This window comes from Theropithecus gelada, chromosome 11, assembly GCF_003255815.1.
Source record: "Theropithecus gelada isolate Dixy chromosome 11, Tgel_1.0, whole genome shotgun sequence".
Taxonomy (NCBI): domain Eukaryota; kingdom Metazoa; phylum Chordata; class Mammalia; order Primates; family Cercopithecidae; genus Theropithecus; species Theropithecus gelada.
Genome location: NC_037679.1, coordinates 61302104 through 61323614, shown reverse-complemented (window position 1 = coordinate 61323614; position 21511 = coordinate 61302104). Strand labels below are relative to the sequence as shown.

The window sequence follows — 21511 nt, the reverse complement described above, 5'->3', positions numbered from 1 at the left end:
ACACTTCATTAAATCTAGGAAGGAGACATACAGGTATTTGAGGGCACTGCTAAAATACATATTTTAAGTGCAATCTATTTAACATGGGACACATAGAAGAATCTACCTCAGCAATGTTTGTCAAAAAATGAAGGCGATTCACCAAGTGTTTTAACTTATTGGAGCAGGTGATTTTGGAAGTAAATGTATTCTAGACCTTTTATATATCGTATTTCTAAAATATGTTGGCTGGGCACAGTGGCTCATGCCTGTAATCCCAGCACTTTGAGAGACAGAGGCAGGCAGATCACCTGAGGTCAGGGGTTCAAAGTCAGCCTGGCCAACATGGTAAAACCTGGTCTCTACTAAAAATACAAAAATCAGCCAGGCGTGGTGGCACACGCTTGTAATCCTAGCTACTTGGGAGGCTGAGGTGGAAGGATCGCTTGAACCCAGGAGGCAGAGGTTTCAGTGAGCGGAGATCATGCCACTGCACTTCAGCCTGGGCAACACAGTGAGCCTCTGCCTCAAAAAAGTAATAATAATCAAAATAAATAAAATAAAAATAATTAAAATATGTTGAATATAATTTCACTTTTTTCAATACTCTTAAATTCTCATCTTGTCAATGTGATTTTATTAATTACAGAAACTTTGCCAGGAGTTAAACCCTGTGAAATATTTAAGAAGGTTTATTCTCAGCCAAATATGAGTGATCATGGTGTTACCGGCAGTCCTTGTTCTTAGAGCTCCCAAGATGGTGGTGGGTGCTTCCAAGGTGGCGACAAGCCTCTTGTTTTCTGATCTGGGGTTCTTGGCCTCACAGATTCCAAGGAATGGAATCTTGGGCCATGCAGTGAGTGTTATAGCTCTATTAGAAGCCATGGGTCACGGAAGAGAACCGTGGAACCCTGTGACTAGTGTTCAGCTCAATCGGGATGAACCTGGGTACTTAGCCATGCAGGAACAATGGCAAGCCTTTAGCCCAATCGGCGCCTCGCTAGATCAGGAGCACAGTGGACATCCTGCCAGATCCGGAGAGGTGGAAGTCAGCAGCAGGTCTGCAACAGCGGCAAATAGCAGTTGTGGATGGCGAGCAAAAGCTCAGCTCGAGCCATAACAAACATGGACCACAAGAGTGTGCAGTTGCAAGATTTAACAGAGTGAATACAGAGCTCCCATAAAATGGGAGGGGACCCAAAGGGGTTGCCGTTCCCTGCTCGAATGCCTAGGTTTATATTCCCATCTTGGTCCCTCCCGCTGTGCTCTCAGGCTATAGATGATTGGCTATTTCTTTACCTCCTGTTTTAGCCTAATTAGCATTTTAGTGAGCTCTCTTTACTACCTGATTGGTCGAGTGTGAGCTAAGTTGCAAACCACGTGTTTAAAGGTCCATGTGGTCACCTTCCCAGCTAGGCTTAGGAATTCTTAGTCGGCCTAGGAAATCCAGCTAGTCCTGTCTCTCAGTGGTCTGAGGTGCAGTCTCAAGAGATGTTGAGAACATGTGCCCAAGGTGGTTGGGTTATAGCTTGATTATATATGTTTTTTTGTTTTTCGTTTTTATTTTTGAGATGGAGTCTTGCTCTGTCACCCAGGCTGGAGTGCAGTGGTGCGATCTCAGCTCACTGTAACCTCCACCTCCCTGGTGCAAGCAATTCCCCTGCCTCAGCCTCCTGAGTAGCTGGGGTAATATATGTTTTAGAGAGACATAAGACATCAATCGGTACATGTGAGGTAAACATTGGTTCAGCCTGGAAAGGTGGGACAGCTTGAAATGGGCTTACAGGTCATAGGTAGATTCAAAGATTTTCTGGTTGGCAAGCAATTGGTTGAAAGAATTATTATCTAAAGACCCGGAATCAGTAGAAAGGAGTCTCTGGTTTAAGATATGGGATTGTGAAGACCAAGGTTCTTATTATGTAGATGAAGTCTCATAGATGGCCACCCTTAGAAACAACAGATGGCAAATGCTTCCTATTTAGACCTGTAAAAGGTGCTAGACTCTCAGTTATCTCTTCAGGATTTGGAGGGCCTGGAAGAGGAAAGATTTAGTTACATTAATAAAGATCCTTTACAAACGCAAATTTTCCTCCACAAAAGACAGCTTTGTAGGACCATTTCAAAATATGGCAAAGAAATGTATTTTGGGGTAAAATATTTTTATTTCCTTCTCTATCTGTCATGTGATATTATGCCAGAGTCAGGTTGGAAAGTAAACCACATTATAGACGGTTAAATAAAACCCAACTGATGAGATGTTACAGTTTAGAAGGTATACTCCCCAGTCCCTTTAAATAGGAATTTGGGCAAGAGAGAAAAAAGGTCATAGTTTTGTCCCCATTTTCATAAGTACTACTACTATGGTTAGTGTGGTTACCACATATGATTAGGTACCCAGCATAGTGTTCAGCTGAAGGTAAATTATATTAAACCAAACTTGTATGTGGCACTACTTTTTGGTGGTTTATACAACAAACCCTATCATGCAAACTCCTGATATATGAGTTGTACTACAGCAAAGGGTATAGACCAGATTTTTCAGTTGAGCACATTCTCCCAAGGATCAATGATCTAAAAGAGTAAATGTGAAGTTTATCAGAGATTCAAAGAACTTTGACAAACTGGACCTTCAATTACTTTCCTGATACTTTGAATGATACCTATTTTTACTAAATGCCTGTTACCTTGGCCCCAAATCATAAAGACTCTTTTTTCACATTCTCACCAGCCTCCAATGTATTATTCTTTGTGAATACAGTTTTAAACAAATTAAAGATTTGTTAAAAAAATTTTTACAAAGCATTAGTAACTTTAAGGTACCACCAAATTCAGTGATTTGAAAGGGATTATAGTCTGCTTGAACTTACTCACAGTTTATCAGTACCTTTTCATTATCCTGGTTGTATTTACTCGTTGGTGATGTTGGTATAGAAAGATCAGTTTCATCACCTACTGCATACTGTTTGCCAGACAGAAAATCCAGTAGTTGACTCTGTAGAAAATACAGGGTATTACTAATAAAATGCTGACTATAAAAATTACTTCACATAAAGCTCTACTCAGTGTCATTGATGTTTCAGTCCAGAGTATTACCTGACAATTGTTAGCAATCATTAAGTATACATATAATTAAACTTCATAATGTAACTGTCCATGGGTTCTTCCTGTCTGCTATACAAATAAAGATCACATAACTGCAGTAAAGAAAAAGTTTAGGGTCAGGTACCGTGGCTCACACCTGTAATCCTACCACTCTGTGAGGCCAAAGCAGGTGGATTGCTTGAGTCCAGGTGTTCAAGACCAGCCTGGGCAACATGATAAAACTCTGTCTCTGCAAAAAATGCAAAAATTTAGCTGGGCATGATGGCGTGTGCCTGTAGTCCCAGCTGCTTGAGAGGCTGAGGTGGCAGGATTCCTTGAGCCCGGGAAGGCTGCAGTGAGTTGTGACTGCACCACTGCCCTCCAACCTGGGTGCTAGAGTGAGACCCTGTATCAAAAAGAGTTTAATAGGCACAAGGCTGGCCATGGCACGTGGGAGATAGAGTTAGTATTCAAACCAATCTCATCCAAAGCTCATAGGTTAGGGGGTTTTCAAAGGCAGTTTGGAAGAAGGGATGGGGGTGGCTAGGCTTGCTGCTGATTGGTTTGGGCAGAGAGGAAATAGGGGATCAAAGCTGTTGTCCTTCATGCTAAATTGCTTCTGGGTTGGTCCAGGTGGAGCCATGGATGTCAGAAATGCAAAAAACCTGAAAAGATATCTCAAAAGGCCAACCTATCATAATGGTGTTATCTGCTTTTGTTTCAGCTAAGGAAAATATGTCTTATAACAAATATATCTATATCAAATTATGTACTTAATTATAGCCTCATGGATCTGCTTCTGTTTAACCCCTGTTTTTTCTTTTTTTCTTTTTTTTTTACTGTTCTCCTACTTGGAAAATTACTAAGTACTTCATGATTTCTTTATCTAATATTTTTCTTTGTGCTTTAAGTATTTACTGTGCTTAATTTTCAAGAGACTAATTTTGGTCTGAATTGGTCTACCATGTTGGGAACTTTTTAATTGTCATGAAAATGATTTGTTTTTAATAAATATCAGATGACATTACTCTGAAGTATTTATTTCAGTGTTATGCAATTACAAAGGAAAAAGTCCACTTTTTTATACTTTCATGTTGTATTTGAAAAATAAATTTCTCTCATTTTTATCTGATAATTTTATAACCAGATAATAACTGTCACAGGAAAACAGTGAACAATTTGAATTGTCAGCTTATACAGGAGGAACTAGAACTAGCTCATAAAATTTACAAATGTTTAAACATACTACACAGTAAATAAATTCTTACCACATATGTAGAACATCAACAGATGAAATTTACAGTAACCCAGTAACTGCAACTACCAGCCTGCATCTCATCCCTTTTGTGATTAATTTCATCATTACATCTCTGCTGGAAACCTTAAAAGAAATGTGGGTGCTCCCAGGGAGAACTGGAACCTTGATCTGGAATACTTTCCACCCATCCTGCAGTTTGAGAGTAATCTTTACACCTGTCTCTTAAAACAGAAGATCCCAGATGGACTTAGACTATATTATGCCCTGCGTTTTTCAATGCAGTCTGAATTTTCGAACAGGGGCTGCCCTTTTTTATTCCACTCTAGCAACAAGCTTTCATCTGCATTCCTGAGAAGAGCCAGCACCTGCCCAACATCTGGGAAGAGGAGCAGGGAGGCAGCAGAGCAAGGGATGCAGTTGGAAATAAAGCATTCTTTGTTTTTTAGAAATAAAAAGGAAAGCTTTTTGATAAAGTAGGGGATGCAAATATTTACAAAAATAAAATCTAGCTCTGTATTTGGTAACCATGTGCCCACAAAAAAAGGCATTTCTCTGACATGCCTGGACTTCAGAGGCTTGCTGCTGGTTTTATATTAAACTGAAGCTCCTTGGGTCCCTGGTTCCTTCTTCTCAGCTTGGACAGTGAGTTGGTGCCAGGTGGCTTCTTCAATGTTCTGAAGCAGGTGGCTTTCCTACTGTCTCAATTGCCGCATGGCAGCCGCCAGCTTCTTCAGGTTTCTTCTGGACTGTGATGGGAATCCCAGGCAATCCCAAGTTTAGAGACCAGCTCCATGCTCAGAGGGATTCTCCCTTCTGTTGCTCCTGGGTCAATGAGGCTGACACTGGTGGATCTTCCCCAGGAGCCAAGAGATCTGGCCTGGACAGCAGCAAGCTTCCTCTTTCCAAAAGTGGCTGTATAGTTGACCCCTGCCAGGTAGATCAGAAGGTCCAAAAAAGTGTGCAGGCATCAGGGACCCACTTGCAAGACCCCATTCACTGATGTTGATGCATCTCCCAGCAGTTGCAGTCTCCAACTAAGGACCATTTCTGCAGAGGTGTTATGTTTTATGAGCTTTCTCAAGGGTGGCCTTCTCATCACAAAAGAAGTTCAAGGTAAAAACCTACGCCTTTGGCTGCATTCTCCCCTGGGTGGTTGCAGCACCCTCTGCCATCCCCCCATCCCAGAGAGCCCAGCATCATGAAGCACCCACGGCACCCCCACCCAGACCCAGGCCCACGCAGGTGCGCTACCTTCTTTTTTGTCACATCCGTAGTTTTAAGTTGAGGTGCTATTCTTGAATTTTCCCAAGTACCTAACATTTATATGTATTCAAGTTGCTGTCATTCCCCTGTAGTAGCTCTGTTCTGTTAGGCATGTGTGTTGTCAGCGAACTCACCCTTCTCTGGCTGCTGGAAACCCTTAAATCATGTGTTGTTTTCTTCATTAGCTTTTTGGGACTCAGATCTGACTGCTGAGGTAGCTTAAGTGGTGACAGTTCTACAAGTAATAGAAGTTGAAATGCTATCTATACTTACAGAGCAGCAGTGGACAAAAAAACAGGCTACCAGTCACCTGCTGAGGCTAAGGAAGAGTCTTGTGTTCTCCTAAGCTTCACCAACAAGAAGTGAGCCCATCTATTCAGCTACTTCTTGGCTTGAGGGTCAGGGAATATGAGTGTACCCACAGAGGTCATTTGCTGACCTTCCCCCAAAAGACGTTCCACAGATCTCTAAGGCTAAGCTCTTGTCAGGATCAACCATTTCTGCTCCTCACCCCAGGTCTCTGATCCTGTCTTCTGAGATACTTGCTCAGTTCATGAGAAAGCAAGCCCTGTATCAAATCTCTCTACTTAGACTCCAGTTACAATCTAAGGCCTTATGTGCTCCGAGATGCCCATGGGCCCTGAATCCATTTTCCTTAGAAGAGGAATCATAAGTAGGGAGTGAAGAGGGCACTGTTTAAGTGACCACATTCCCAAAATTGCCCTGACTTAGCTTTATCTTAATTCCTCATAATCCCTACCTTACTTCAGCTACAAATATGAAACAAAGAAACTTCATCAGGATTATGAAAATTCAGGATCATGACATTCAAAACTGTTTGGAATATTCTAATATGTATCTTTAAAGAGACTTTTAGCATAAATTGGGATTATATCTAGTATATTTTTGAGAAATCAATCTAAGGATATATTTTCCTGTCTACTTTTTCCCCACACTGGAAATTTCCCTGGAACAAACAATAGTATCAGAGATTGAGTTGTTGATCTTCCAGGGTTAAAATGCAGAACATTTTCTACTTCATCTACTACCATCTTAGCTTCAATTTTACTCCTGGTGACATGATGACATTTGGAGACAGTCTCCCACATAGACAACCTCGAACTCATACCCTGATACATATCATACTATAACTTAACCCACTCAAATGAGGAAACTTATTAGAGGACTTAGACAAGGGCAAGGAATAGAAGGAAAACAATGAGTCCAAAGACCTCAGGTAGATTTTACTATCACTGGTTTTTAAGATCTTTGTTGTTCCTGCAATCCAATACTGATATATGATTAAGCCTCTCTAAATCAACTATGTGAAAAATAGACAAAAATAATCTCTGTAAGCAAGCAAATAAGATATAGCTAAGGAAGAATTTTAAAAACTATCTTTACAAGTATCCTTACCACAGTGTAGTTGTACACGTGTGTGGATATGTTTTGGGGAAGTTGTAACAAGGCAGAGGTTTTCGTGATAGTTCAATGAGACAAAGACAGCAAGCTGCCTGCCAATATCCATTCTCCCTTTCTTCCCCAGTAATAGAGCTTTTGTTTTTATTCTGGCAAGATATTACCCAGAATAAGATCTATATTCTCCATCTTCCCTTGCAGCTTGTTGCAGCCATATGACTAACCTTTTGGCAATAAGATGAAAGAAAAAGCTATGTACCCTTAAGAGAAAAGCAACTGCTGTTCTTCCTTACTACTTCTTGGTGCAAGGAATACCAGTATAATGAATATAATGGCTGGAGCTCCAATGTTCATCTTGGAACATAAAATGGTCTTGAGGGTAGGGACCAAGGACTAAAATGAGGGAGCAGAATGACAGAGAAAGTCCAGGTGTCAGATAACCATGGAGCTATCATATCAGTCCTGGTTGCGTTTCTTTAGACATCTTAAATAAAAGAGTTATACTTCTGTTTTCTCTAAATAACTATTGTAGTGGAGGTTTCTACTATAATCAGCTAAAACACTGTTCTCAAGTATTACATTGAAACATTTATAAAATAATTGAATATCTTATAAAATATAGTAAACATTTTCTTCTAATTCCAGCTACAGTTATTTATTGCCACTATTTACTACTTTATTGGCACTCAGTAAATATTCAAATAACCAAAAATATTTCCAACACTTTAAAAATAACTAGATATACCCAAATATATTCTAAAACAATTTATAAATTCTAACATAGACAAAACCAAGCTGCAAGGGATACTACTCCATTTAATTTTTAAATTTATACTCCATTAAAAAAAAAATGCTTGTACAAAAATGGAACAGTCTATTATCTCATGTATATTGCATAATACTATTCTCATAAATGATACCTATACGTAGTAAAATAACATTATTAATCCATAGAAAAAGTCATACCAATCATTTATCCAACATATGCCAAATGAACAGGTGCACACTAAATCAAGGAAGTGAAATACGAAAGCAATCTTTGACATGAATCAAAAAGAAATCATTTGGGACAAATTTCTTTGTTACAAATTTTTGGTCTAATTAGAAGCTATTCTCATAGCAACGAAATAACAATAACACAAGTCCAAGAAAATTTACCACCAAAATATTTCTTTCAAGTAATAAGTAGCTTTCAGGTAGCTAAATTTTCCCATTTTTAACACGATTCACAAAGCAAAAACATTACCAAGGTACTATAACTGGTGATAGTATAATTTAAAATAAATAGAGCTAAATTTTAATTTGATTAAAATAGAATTGTTTAAAAAAATACTTACGGGGCATATTGTTTTATTACTTTCACAATTAGAAGTCAAAATCCTACATTTTTTATAAACATCGATCAGATCTAACATATTACTATTCTCCAAGAAATCATCATAAATCTTCCTAATGTCCTCATAATGGTCAGTCACGTCCATATTTTCAACAGGTAAGTTCAATTTCTCATGGAGTAAGTATTTCCACGTCAATAAAACATCACTGAGAGAGACTGTAAATTCTCCACTGTGCTGCAAAAGATAATGCCAAAAAAAGAGATAAAGTTGGGTCCCAGAATATTCAATAACTTATAACTGAGATAAGAAATACAAACTAAATTTTGTTAAAGTCTACATTCAATTTTTGTGGGTTTGAAGAGAACACCCAAGTTGAACTATGAGACAATTTTGGAAACCAGATATAAAAGAAAAAGGTTTTCATGATTTTATAAAATATGAACAACTAAGGCAAGTTTGCACATGACAAAAATGGTACATACATAGTCACTGCTACATTTCTTGAAATTTGTCAACCTTCTTCTACCCATAGTGGATGGATAGGTGGGCAGTAAAGTATACTTAAATACTACTGATAGGGGAAAATTTTGATTCTTTTTAGTTCCTTTTAGTTCTTTTGGCTAATCTATTTTTAATCTCGTATTTAAAATTCTCAATGCCATAGTGAATTCCCACATAACATAATATTCCAAGGGTTTAGTCTTAAAATAAGGTCATAAAGATTAATTTTTTTAAATTATGTTTCATTACTATTACAAGGAAAGCAAAACATCAGTGCTAAAACCTTGAGCCATTGCTTCTTGGCCTTTTGGCTAAGACCAAGTGTAAAATCTTGAGCCAGAGATTAATTTTGATTCTTCTCAGCTCATGGACACATGCAACTGTAACAAACAAGTGCTAAAAAGACACAGGTTTCTTTCTGTAAGTTGTCAGATGTTAGTAATCAGGCAAAATTATTCTTTCTTTCTCTTTTTTGACAGAGTTTCTATTTTTCCCACAAGAAATAAAACAGATTATAACCTGGCCACAGTGACATATAGTTGCTTAGAGACCCACTAATGTTACCAACATGTTTGCATGCCAATATTTTATCTAACTATAAAACTTTCTTTAAAGTCTTCAATATCTGCATAATAAGTTCTCTCAGTGAACAAGTTGAAGGGTTTTTTTATTGATTCCATTCTGCTCCCTTATTAATGAAATTAATAATGATGCCTTCCAAAAGCTGCCAGCCCTAATTCAGCAAAAATTAAATTCTAGCTACTCCTTTTGTTTGTTTGTTTGTTTGTTTTTGAGACGGAGTATCGCTCTGTCTCCCAGGCTGGAGTGCAGTGGTGCGATCTCAGCTCACTGCAAGCTCTGCCCCCCGGGTTGATGTCATTCTCCTACCTCAGCCTCCGAGTAGCTGGGACTACCAGGTGGCCCGCCACTACGCCCTGCTAATTTTTTGTATTTTTTAGTAGAGACGGGATTTCACTGTGTTAGCCAGGATGGTCTTGATTTGACCTCGTGATCCGCCCGCCTCCGCCTCCCAGAGTGCTGGGATTACAGGCGTGAGCAACCGCGCCTGGCCAATTCTAACTACTCCTTTCTAATACACCATGAGTACTAAATATTTTTAAGTATCTATATATGGTTTATGAAATGTAATACATTGCTGTCTTCCATATTTAAGTTCCTTTAATATTTTAGTAGTTTCCATTAACACCAAGATCTGTCCATTAATTGCATTTAAAGATGGGTGTGTATTGAAGTACGACTACATTTCACTAGAACTAAACTACAATATAACCTTTACCCAACAAAAATAGAAAGAAATTAAGTACTCCTGAATATTATTTTCTATATATTTGACCCTTTTAAATCTGCATTTTTATACTTCCTATAATAATTAGCCACTGTTACTACTCACTATCCACATTTAAGACAAAGTGTCCAACTGCCTTAAAAGAAGCAGCTCTTTACTCATCTATATAAACACAACTAAAAAAATTATCCTAATTGTCCTTAGTGCAGGGGCCTGTTGTGTCATGAAAATGGAAATTAATTCTATTTCATGAAACTAGTTCCATGAATAACGCCCCCCAAAAAAATCGGTAACTCTCAAACATTGGATCTATTCTCCAAATGTAGGACATATTTGTAATTTTCCAGCATTGTACCAAAAACTGTACACTTACTCCCCAACCCCACAAAGGTTACATACACATCAGAAAATTTCCAAATGGTATTTAAATTAAATAAATCCAGTTATTTAGTTTTAAAACTAAACTGTTTTATCTCAAAAATTTGCAAAACTATTCTTAGTCTGACATCCTTCATGTTTAAAATAAGATTTTGTGTAATGTAAATGCACAACTTATTCTTACCCTTTTGACTATAACTAGTTAAAGTAAAACTATGTAAGCTCTTGATCTTGTGAGAAAAAGTTTTGACTAGATTAACAGTGTTTATACTGGGATTGTAAAAACATTTTAAATCCAAATAAAAATGCACTCCAGATATCAGTTTTCATGATCAGGTGCCCACCATGACAGCATATTCTATTATTCAAACCAGTAACAACTGATTGAGAGAGTCTGTGGTCAAATCAGAAAATATTTTGCTAGGAAAACATGCCAGCTGGCTAATATATGAAGGAAGTTCAAAATGTTCAGCACTTTAATTCTCTGATGGACATAAGAAGGATTGTATTTCACAAGAATAAAATGAGAAAAGCAAGAGTTACACATTTTCCAAAGCATTTGTACTCTGTACATTATATCATATATTTCTAATAATTCAAAATTTTAAAACTTTACATTTTTAATTGACTAGATGTTTTGTTGTCATTAGAGAAAAGATAGGTCTACTTAAGAGCACTAATGGGCTATGTGACCTTGGGTAAGATACTGAAACCCTTCAGTCAGTTTCCTTGGTTATAAAATGAGATTACACAGATTAAATAACACCTGACAAATGACAGGTAATCAAAAATGTCAATTTCCTTTCTCTTCTCTTGTTTAAAGTAAAATCATTGTTTTGAGGGGAAAGAGTGGTGATAAAATGTAATACAATTTTAAAAACCTGTTTCTTCTTGTTAGATCCCAGTTATATCATTTTCAAATCTGACAGTCAATCACAGGTACTTTAACTGCTTTCCATAAAGGTATAAAATTAATACCTTCATCTGCTTTATGCAATGGAATACTGTAAAAGTTTCTCAATAAGACAATTTAAGGCAAAACAAAATAGCCTCTATTAACACGATTGCCAGTCAGATGCAAACTAGGAAGCTAATTCCAAAGAAAGAAAGCCAAAATATTATTTGCCACCTAATGAAGTCATACATTTGTCATATAATGAAGTCAAAAGTCCTCAATGAATCTATAAAGGTTAAATCTTTAGGAGGAGGTTCCAAGATGGCAGAATAGGAAGAGCTCCCGTCTACAGCTCCCAGCATGAGCAACGCAGAAGACGGGTGATTTCTGCATTTCCAACTGAGGTACCAGGTTCATCTCACTGGGGCTTGTTGGACAGTGGGTGCACAGCACGGAGACTGAGCCGAAGCAGGGAGGGGCATTGCCTCACCCGGGAGGTGCAAGGGGTCGGGGAATTCCCTTTCCTAGCCAAGGGAAGCCATGACAGACGGTACCTGGAAAATTGGGACACTCCCACCCTAATACTGTGCTTTTCCAACGGTCTTAGCAAACTGCACACCAGGAGATTACATGCTGCGCCTGGCTTGGAGGGTCCCAGGCCCACGAAGCCTCGCTCACTGCTAGCACATCAGTCTGAGATCGAACTGCAAGGCGGCAGCAAGAAATGGGGAAAAGATTCCCGATTTAATAAATCGTGCTGGGAAAACTGGCTAGTCATATGTAGAAAGCTGAAACTGGATCCCTTCCTTACACTTTATACAAAAATTAATTCAAGATGGATCAAAGACTTAAATGTTAGAACTAAAACCATAAAACCCCCAGAAGTAAACCTAGGCAATACTATTCAGGACATAGGCATGGGCAAGGACTTCATGACTGAAACACCAAAAGCAATGGCAACAAAAGCCAAAATAGACAAATGGGATCTAATTAAACTAAAGAGCTTCTGCACAGCAAAAGAAACTACCATCAGAGTGAACAAGCAACCTACAGAATGGGAGAAAATTTTTACAATCTACCCTTCTGACAAAGGGCTAATATCCAGAATCTACAAAGAACTTAAACAAATTTACAAGACAAAATCAAACAACCCCATCAGAAAGTGAGCAAAGGATATGAACAGACACTTTTCAAAAGACGACATTTATGCAGCCAACAGACACATGAAAAAATGCTCATCATCACTGGTCATCAGAGAAATGCAAATCAAAACCACAATGAGATACCATCTCACACCAGTTAGAATGGTGATCATTAAAAAGTCAGGAAATAACAGGTGCTGAAGAGGATGTGGAGAAATAGGAACACTTTTACACGGTTGGTGGACTGTAAACTGTTTCAACCATTGTGGAACACAGTGTGGCGATTCCTCAAGGATCTAGAACTAGAAATACCATTTGACCCAGCCATCCCATTACTGCATATATACCCAAAGGATTATAAATTATGCTGCTATAAAGACACATGCACAACGTATGTTTATTGCGGCACTATTCACAATAGCAAAGACTTGGAACCAACCCAAATGTCCATCAATGATAGACTGAATTAAGAAAATGTGGACATATACACCATGGAATACTATGCAGCCATAAAAAAGGATGACTTCATGTCCTTTGTAGGGACATGGATGAAGCTGGAAACCATTATTCTGAACAAACTATCGCAAGGACAGAAAACCAAACACTGCATGTTCTCACTCATAGGTGGGAATTGAACAATGAGAACACATGGACACAGGAAGGGGAAAATCACACACTGGGGCCTGTCATGGGGTAGGGGGATGGGGGAGGGATAGCATTAGGAGATGTACTTAATGTAAATGACAAGTTAATGGGTGCAGCATACCAACATGGCATATGTATACATATGTAACAAACCTACACATTGTGCACATGTACCCTAGAACTTAAAGTATAATAAAAAAAAAATTTAGCAGGATAAAACTGCTAGAGAGGCACTGTATAATTCAAGCTAAAAAATTTTCCCCCTCAAAAAACATGCTAAAAACCTAAAATGTAAAGGGTATTTTAATATATCTTTTCTTTTCTCCCACTTTAACAGTTAAGAAAAAACAAATATGCCATTAGACAGACTAACAACTCTACTAGGTATTCAAAAGTTTTACTGTAGTCAAATTCAGTTGTAAGAATTATACTTTAAGACTTATTTTCTCAAACTTCAGAGAATTAAAAACCTACGTGGTGGCTCACGCCTGTAATCCCAGCACTTTGGGAGGCCAAGGTGGGTGGATTACGAGGTCAGGAGATGGAGACCATCCTGGCTAACACAGTGAAACCCCATCTCTACTAAAAATACAAAAAATTAGCTGGGCATGGTGGTGGGTGCCTATAGTCCCAGCTACCCGGGAGGCTGAGGCAGGAGAATGGTGTCAACCGGGAGTTTGCAGTGAGTGGAGATCGCGCCACTGCACTCCAGCCTGGGCAAAGAGCAAGACTCTGTCTCAGAAAAAAAAAAAAAAAAAAAACAAGACAACAAGAGAGAAACGTAAATAGAGCTCAAACACAGGATAAAAAATATAAGCAATGGATATACACAACCAACTCTATCTACTTTTAACTACTATATGCTACTCATGAATGCACCTGCAGACATATATGTATGTTGTTTCATATCATTGAGTACTTGGAAGTCTGAGCACAGTTGAGGATGCCTAAGCTAACTCTGTATGTGGAAAGTTGAAATAAAACTGACCTACAACCCACCACACCACTGCACATGTGCACACACATAAAAGAACTGTGAAAAGCTCAGTTGTAACTCACCTCTTCTTTCCCACCCAGAGTCTGAAGTTTCACACTGAATTAAGTGAATTAGCAAGTAGAAAATTAGCAAGTAGAGACACTGAGTGACTGCTACATAGATAAATCCTGAAGAAAAACTGATTTGGATTGAGTATTTCAGTATGTCAAAATTTTTACAATGAGGGTTAAATGTTTTTCAGGGTACATTTCACTTAGCTTATTGATAAAATCTATTTATTTCTTTAGAAGTAATTCATAAATAAATGAAAGGAGGTGATTTGAATGTAGTCTGATTGCAGAATAACAGCCTTCAATCACTATACAAGACTGATTCTGAAAAATGGCCTCAATTCCTCTCTCATTATTTTCCAGTGTATGGTCACCAAGGTTTAACCCTTAGCTAGTCTATTTATTCAATATTCTCAAATCCATCATTTACCTTAGTACTATTTCTTCACACTACTAAAGAAGAATGAATTAAAATAAAAATAGGCTACCAACTTAAGTGACTGAGTGAACAAGGCACATGCCAGTACGACTAAGAGTATGAATGGGAAAGTAAGTTGAAAAAGCAAACAATGTGCTCTATTTAAAAAATGATGTGGGAGTGACTCCATCTCGAAAAAAAAAATGATGTGGGAAACAGTACAGGGACATCAAGGTAAAGATGATCATACTAGATTTAAGACCCAGTAGAATGGTATCTCACATAAACGCAGGTACAACAGTGTAAGGGAAATGCATCCAGTTAAAGTAGGTAAAATGGAGAAAAGGTAAAATTTGTAGGTAAAACTAGAAGATACTGAAAGAATTAAGATCACTCCACCCCCAAATTATGCCACCTGGTAAAATGAAAATTTAGGCTAAAAGTACTTGAAAAACAGCAGGTGCAAAATGATCACTATGAACTTCCTTCTGTTTATTCAAAGCAGAAGACAAAATTCCCATGTGAAAGATATCCTCTTTATATAAGTAACAGTCTTATCATCAAGGAGTATAAGCTGAGGTCCAGGGAAATCTATACAAACAAACCTTATTAAACTAATCTTTATTTCCTGGCCACTACTACATCCAATTAAACACCCTAGGCCAAGTTCCTTTGCCTCGTCACATTTTCATTTTACTACTCTTTCTCTGATTCAGTATATAAGTGCTCAACTCTAACTTGTCTTTTGGTCTTCATTTCCTTATGCATATTCCTGTGCCATGTAATACTCATATTAAAGTTGTATGATTTTCTCCTGTTGATCTGTCTTATGTCAATTTAATTCTCAGGCCCAGCCAAAAAACCCTAAAAGGGTGGAGGTAAAATTTTGCCTCCCTTTCAGTACCAACAAAATTTATAACAAAGAGAATATCTAAAATACATATAGAAATATTCCAAATAAGAAAGAGGTCAGACACAGTGGCTCATGCCTGTAATTCCAGCACTTTGGGAGGCCGAGGTAGGCGGATCCCTTGGGCCCAGGAGTTCAAGACCAGCCTGGGCAACATGGAGAAACCCTGTCTCTATAAAAAATAAAAGAATTAGCTGGGCATGGTGGTACATATCTGTAGTCCCAGCTACTTGGGAGGCTGAGGTAAAAGAATCACCTAAGCCTGGGGAGGTCGCAGTTGCAATGAACTATGATTGTGCCACTGCACTCCAGCCTGGGTGACAGAGTGAGAGCCTATCTCACCACAAAAACAAAAACAAGAGACAAAAACAACTCAATAGTAAAATAAGAAAAGGATATGAACAGAAAGTCTATAAGGAGAATACCTACCCACTGGCCTCATAAAATGAGTTTGAAAGTGTTCCCTCTTCTGCATGCTTTTGGAAGAGTTTGAGAAGGATTAGTATTAGTTCTTTAAATGTTTGGTAGAATTCAGCAGTAAAGCCATTAGGTCCTGGGCTTTTCTTTAATAAAAGACTTCTTATTACTGATTCAATGTCCTTACTTTTTATTGGTCTATTCAGATTTCCTATTTCTTCATGATTTAGTCTTGGTAGATAGTACGTGTCAAGGAATTTATCCATTTCTTCTAGGTTATCCAATTTGTTGGCATACAAATTGTTCATAGTAGTCTTTTATGGCCTGTTTTATTTCTGTGGTATCAGTTATAATGTATCCTTTTTCATTTCTGATTTTTTTTTTTTTAGTCTTGTCTTTTTTCTTAGTTTACCTAAAGGTTTGTTGATTTTGTTTATCTTTTCAAAAAGCCAACTCTTAGCTTCATTGATCTTTACTATTGGTTGTTTGGTCTCTATTTCATTTATTTCTGCTCTCATCTTTATTATTCCTTTCCTTCTGCTAAGTTTGGGCTTAGTGTATTGTTCTTTTCCCAGTTTCTTTTGGTTTAACGTTAAGTTTATTAAAGATCTTTTTAAAAAAAAAAATGTAGGTGTTTATTGCTGTAAGCTTTCCTCTTAGAATTGTTTTTGCTCCATCCCATAAGTTATGGTATGTTGTACTTCCATTTTTTTAAGGTTTTTAAAATTTCCTTTTAATTTCTTCTTCGAATCATTGGTTAATTTCCACGTGTTTGTTAATTTTCCAAAATTCTTCCTGTTACAGATTTCTAGTTTCATACCACTTTAATCAGAATACTCGGTATGATTTCAATCTTCTTAAATTTGTTAAGACTTGTTTTGTGGGCTAACATATGATCTATCTTGAAGAATGTTCTGTGTGAACTAAGAACTCTTCCAAAAAAATGAAAAGGAAATACTTCCAAACTCATTTTATGAAACAAGCATGACCTGGATACCAAAGCCACACTAGGACACTGCAAGAAAAAAAAAATTGGAGGACAATATCCATAATGAACACATATGCAAAATTCCTCAACAAAATACTAGGAAGCCAAATTAAACAGCACATTAAAAGGATCACTCACGATGATAAAGTCAGATTCATACCAGGGATGGTTCAACATACACAAATCTATAAACAAAATATGGCACATAACAGAATGAAGGACCAAACACTATGATCATCTCAAAAGATACAGAAAAAAAATCTGACTAAATATCCTCTCATCATCAAAATTGTCAACACATTAGATATAAAAGAATATACTTCAACATGAGAAAGGCCATATATGACAAACTCACAGCTAACGTCACACTTAATAGTGAAAAAGTTGAAAGCTTTCCCTCTAAGATCAGGAACAAGACAAGGATGCTTACTCTTCCCACTTCTATTCAACATAGTACTAGAAGGTGTAGCCAGAGTGGTTAGGTAAGAAAAACAAATAAAAGGCATCCAAGTTGGAAAGAAATAAGTGAAACTGTTCCTGTTTACAGATAACATGTTCTTATATATAGAAAATCATAAAGACTCCACCAAAAACCATAAGAATAAACAAATTGTGTAAAGTGGCAAGATACAAAAATAAAAATACAAAAATCAGTATCACTTCAACACATTAAAAACAATCTGAAAAAGTAATCCGGAAAATCCCATTTACAATAGCTATAAATTTTTACAAATAAATTTAACCAAGAAGATGAAAGATCTGCACACTGAAAACTATAAAACATGGATAAAGTAAATTAAAGAAGATACAAATACGTGGAAAGTTATCCCATATTGATGAACTGGAATAATCAATATTGTTATAATGTCCATATTATCCAAAGCAATATACAGATTCAATGCAATTCCTATCAAAATTCTAATGCCATTTTTGACAGAAATAGAAAAAACAATTTTAAAATTTGTAGGAACTACAACAGACCTCAAACAGCAAAAACATAGAAAAAACAATTTTAAAATTTGTAGGAACTACAACAGACCTCAAACAGCAAAAACATAGAAAAAACAATTTTAAAATTTATATGGAACTACAACAGACCCCAAACAGCAAAAACAATCTTGAGCAAAATGAAAAAAGTTGGAGGCACACACTACCTACCTTCAAAATATGCTACAAAACTATGGTAATCCAAATAGCATGGTACTAGCATAAAAACATACGGCTAGACCAATGGAACAGAACTGAGAACCAAAATATATATCCACAGATTTACAGGCAATTGGCTTTCAAAAAAGGTACCAAGAACACCTAATGGGGAAAGAACAGTCTAATCGATAAATGTTGGACAACTGGGTATCTGCCCGCAGAAGAATGAAATTAGACCTTTATCTCTTTTACAAAAATCAACTCAAAATGGATTTTTTCTTTTGAACTTTTAAGTTCAGGGGTACATGTGCAGGTTTGTCATATAGGTAACTTCATGTCATAGGGGTTTGTTGTACAGATTCTTTTTTGAGACAGGGTCTCACTCTGTCGCTATCCCCCAGGCTGGAATGCAATGGAGTGATTTCAGCTTACTGCAACCTCCACCTCCCGGGTTCAAGTGATTCTCCCACCTCAGCCTCCCAAGTAGCTTGGATTACAGGCACATGCCATCATGGCCTGGCTAATTTGTATATTTTTAGTAGAGACGTGGGCTTCACCCTGTTGGCCAGGCTGGTCTCAAACTCCTGACCTCAGGCGATCTGCCTGCCTCAGCCTCCCAAAGTGCTGGGATTATAGGTGTGAGCCACCATGCCCAGCTGTAGATTAGTTTGTCACCCAGGTATTAAGCCAAGTGCCCATTAGTTATTTTTCCTGATCCTCTCCCTCCTCCCACCCGTCACACTTCAGTAGGCCCCAGTACCTGTTATTCCCCTCTATGTGTCCATTTGTTCTCATCATTTAGCTCCCACTTGTAAGTGAGAATATGTGGTATTTGGTTTTCTGTTCCTGCATTAGTTTGCTAAGGATAATGGTCTCTAGTTCCTTTTCCAACAAAGGACATGATCTCATTCCTTTTTACAGCTACATAGTATTCCACGGTGTATATGTACCACATTTTCTTAATCTAGTCTATCGTTAATGGCCATTTAGGTGGATTCCAAATCTTTGCTTCTGTCAATAGCACTGCAATAAACCTACACATGCATGCTTTTATGATAGAATGATTTCTATTCCTTTGGATTTATACCCAATAATGAGATTGCTGGGTTAAATGGTAGTTCTGTTTTTAGGTCTTCAAGGAATCTCCACACTGCGTTACGCAATGGTTTAACTAATTTACACTCCCCCAACAGTGTATAAGTGTTCCTTTTTCTCCAGTCTTGCCGGTACCTGTTGTTTTTCTTTTGAGACAGAGTCTCGCTCCATCACACAGGCTGGAGTGCAGTGGTGCAATCTCAGCTCACTGCAACCTCTGCCTCCTGGGTTCCAGTGATTCTCATGCCTCAGCCTCCCAAGTAGCTGGGAATATAGGTGCATGCCACCATGCCCAGTTAATTTTTGTATTTTTAGTAGAGATGGGGTTTCACCATGCTGGCCAGGCTCGTCTCAAACTCCTGACCTCAAGTGATCCGTCCACCTTGGCCTCCCAAACTGCTGGAATTACAGGCTTGAGCCACTGTGTCCAGTCGTCTGTTACTTTTTGATTTTTTAATTATAGTCATTCGGCTGGTGTGAGATGCTATCTTATTGTGGTTTTGACTTGCATTTTTTTTAATGATCAGTGATATTGAGCTTTTTTCATATGCTTGTTTGCCACATGTATGTCTTCTTTTGAAAAGTGTCTGTTCATATCCTTTGCCCACTTCTTTTTTTTTTTATTTGTTTGTTTTTCCTGAGATGGAGTTTCATCCTCCTGTAGTCCCAGCTACTAGGGAGGCTGAGGTAGGAGAATGGTGTGAACCCGAGAGGCAGAGCTTGCAGTGAGCCAAGATTGTGCCACTGCACTCTAGCCTGGGAGACAGAGTGAGACACCATCTCAAAAAAAAAAAAAAAAAAAAAAAAAAAAAGGTGAACTTACAGAAGTAGAAAGACAATGATGGTTACTAGCCAATTTTTTGTCAATTTAAAAAACTATGTTTTTTTAAAAATTAAGTGATTTGTCTAAGGTCACTCAGCCAAAAGGCTGAATTAGGCTGTGAACCCAAGCCAACTGACTCCCTAGCATTTATTCTTAGCCATAATACAAACTGCTCTGTTTTATTAACAATATATTTTGAATATTTTTCCATGTCAATAAATGTACACGTACCTAAGCTATTTAATTATTGCACACTATTCTACTGGTGGTTTACAATGCTATATACAACCAACCTCCAGCTGATATATGTGTAGAATATTTCTAGTTTATTTCATTATTAAAAATGAATCTACTACGAAAAAGATACCTAAATGATCAAATAAGCATTTAAACAAATTTTTAAACACGGTAGCTGTCCAAAAAATAAAATGAAATACGATTTTTTCTCTTTTATAATAAAATCTGACATCTAATATGGAAAGAGGGATAAAAAATGGCACTCTCTTCCATTGATGATATAAATGTAAATTCTTTTTTTTTCTCTCTCTTTTTTTGAGATAGGTTCTCACTCTGTTGCCCAGGCTAGAGTACACTGGCGTGATCTCAGCTCACAGCAAGCCTCAACCTCCCAGGCTCAAGTGATCTTCTCACTTCAGTCTACCAAGTAGCTGGGACTACAGACGCACTCCACCACACCTGGCTAATTTTTGTATTTTTTTGTAGACACGAGGTTTTGCCATGTTGCCCAGGCTGGTCTTGAACTTCTGGGTTAAAGCAATCTGCCCATCCTGGACTCTCAGAATGCTGTGATTACAGGTATGGGTCAGTGTGCCTAGCCCATAAATGTAAATTCTAACTGCCACATGCAAGATAAAAAAGTGTCTATCATGTAACTACTTAAATAAGGAGCCTAAGGAACCTCTTGCTTGGTACAAACATTTCATTTCAAGGCAAAACTATTTGTAACACAAAAGAACTTCAGTCTAAAGATCCACCAATAAATAAAATGTAGCAGTCATATTAAAGGAACATGTGAGAGTGATAAAATGAATAAATTAGATTAACTTTTCTATCAGTACCTGAAAAGATCTTGAAAATAATGTTGGATGAAAAAAAGATATAGAAAGAACTGATACTGTTATAATTTTATTTTATTTATTTATTTTTGAGGTGGAGTCTCACTCTGTCGGCCAGACTGGAGTACAGTGGCTCACTGCAACATCTGCCTCCTGGGTTCAAGTGATAATCCTGCCTCTATGCCTGCCACTATGCCCAGCTAATTTTTATATTTTTAGTAGAGACAAGGTTTCACCAAGTGGGCCAGGCTGGACTTGAACTCCTGACCTCACGTGATCTGCCGGCCTCAGTCTCCCAAAGTGATGGGATTACAGGCGTGAGCCACCGCCCCCGGCCCCATCTGTTACAATTTTAAAACAGACACACCAACAGTGCAATATGGCTAA

The 21511-nt window shown here is 37.7% G+C and overlaps 1 protein-coding gene across 2 annotated transcripts in view; it reads right to left on the bottom strand.

Moving 5' to 3' along the window:
* Positions 1–21511, bottom strand: part of PARPBP (PARP1 binding protein) — a 64275-nt gene that overhangs the window by 38663 nt on the left and 4101 nt on the right. Inside the window, exons 3-4 of one of the 2 annotated variants that reach the window (XM_025402927.1) lie at positions 8338–8566; positions 2864–2971 (exon numbers count right to left, since the gene is read on the bottom strand). In XM_025402927.1, the coding sequence (XP_025258712.1) occupies positions 2864–2971; positions 8338–8481 (252 nt within the window). In that variant the 5' untranslated portion in view covers positions 8482–8566. Of the gene's footprint in view, positions 1–2863; positions 2972–8337; positions 8572–21511 lie in introns of both variants that reach the window. The other variant, XM_025402926.1, reaches the window with a different exon arrangement.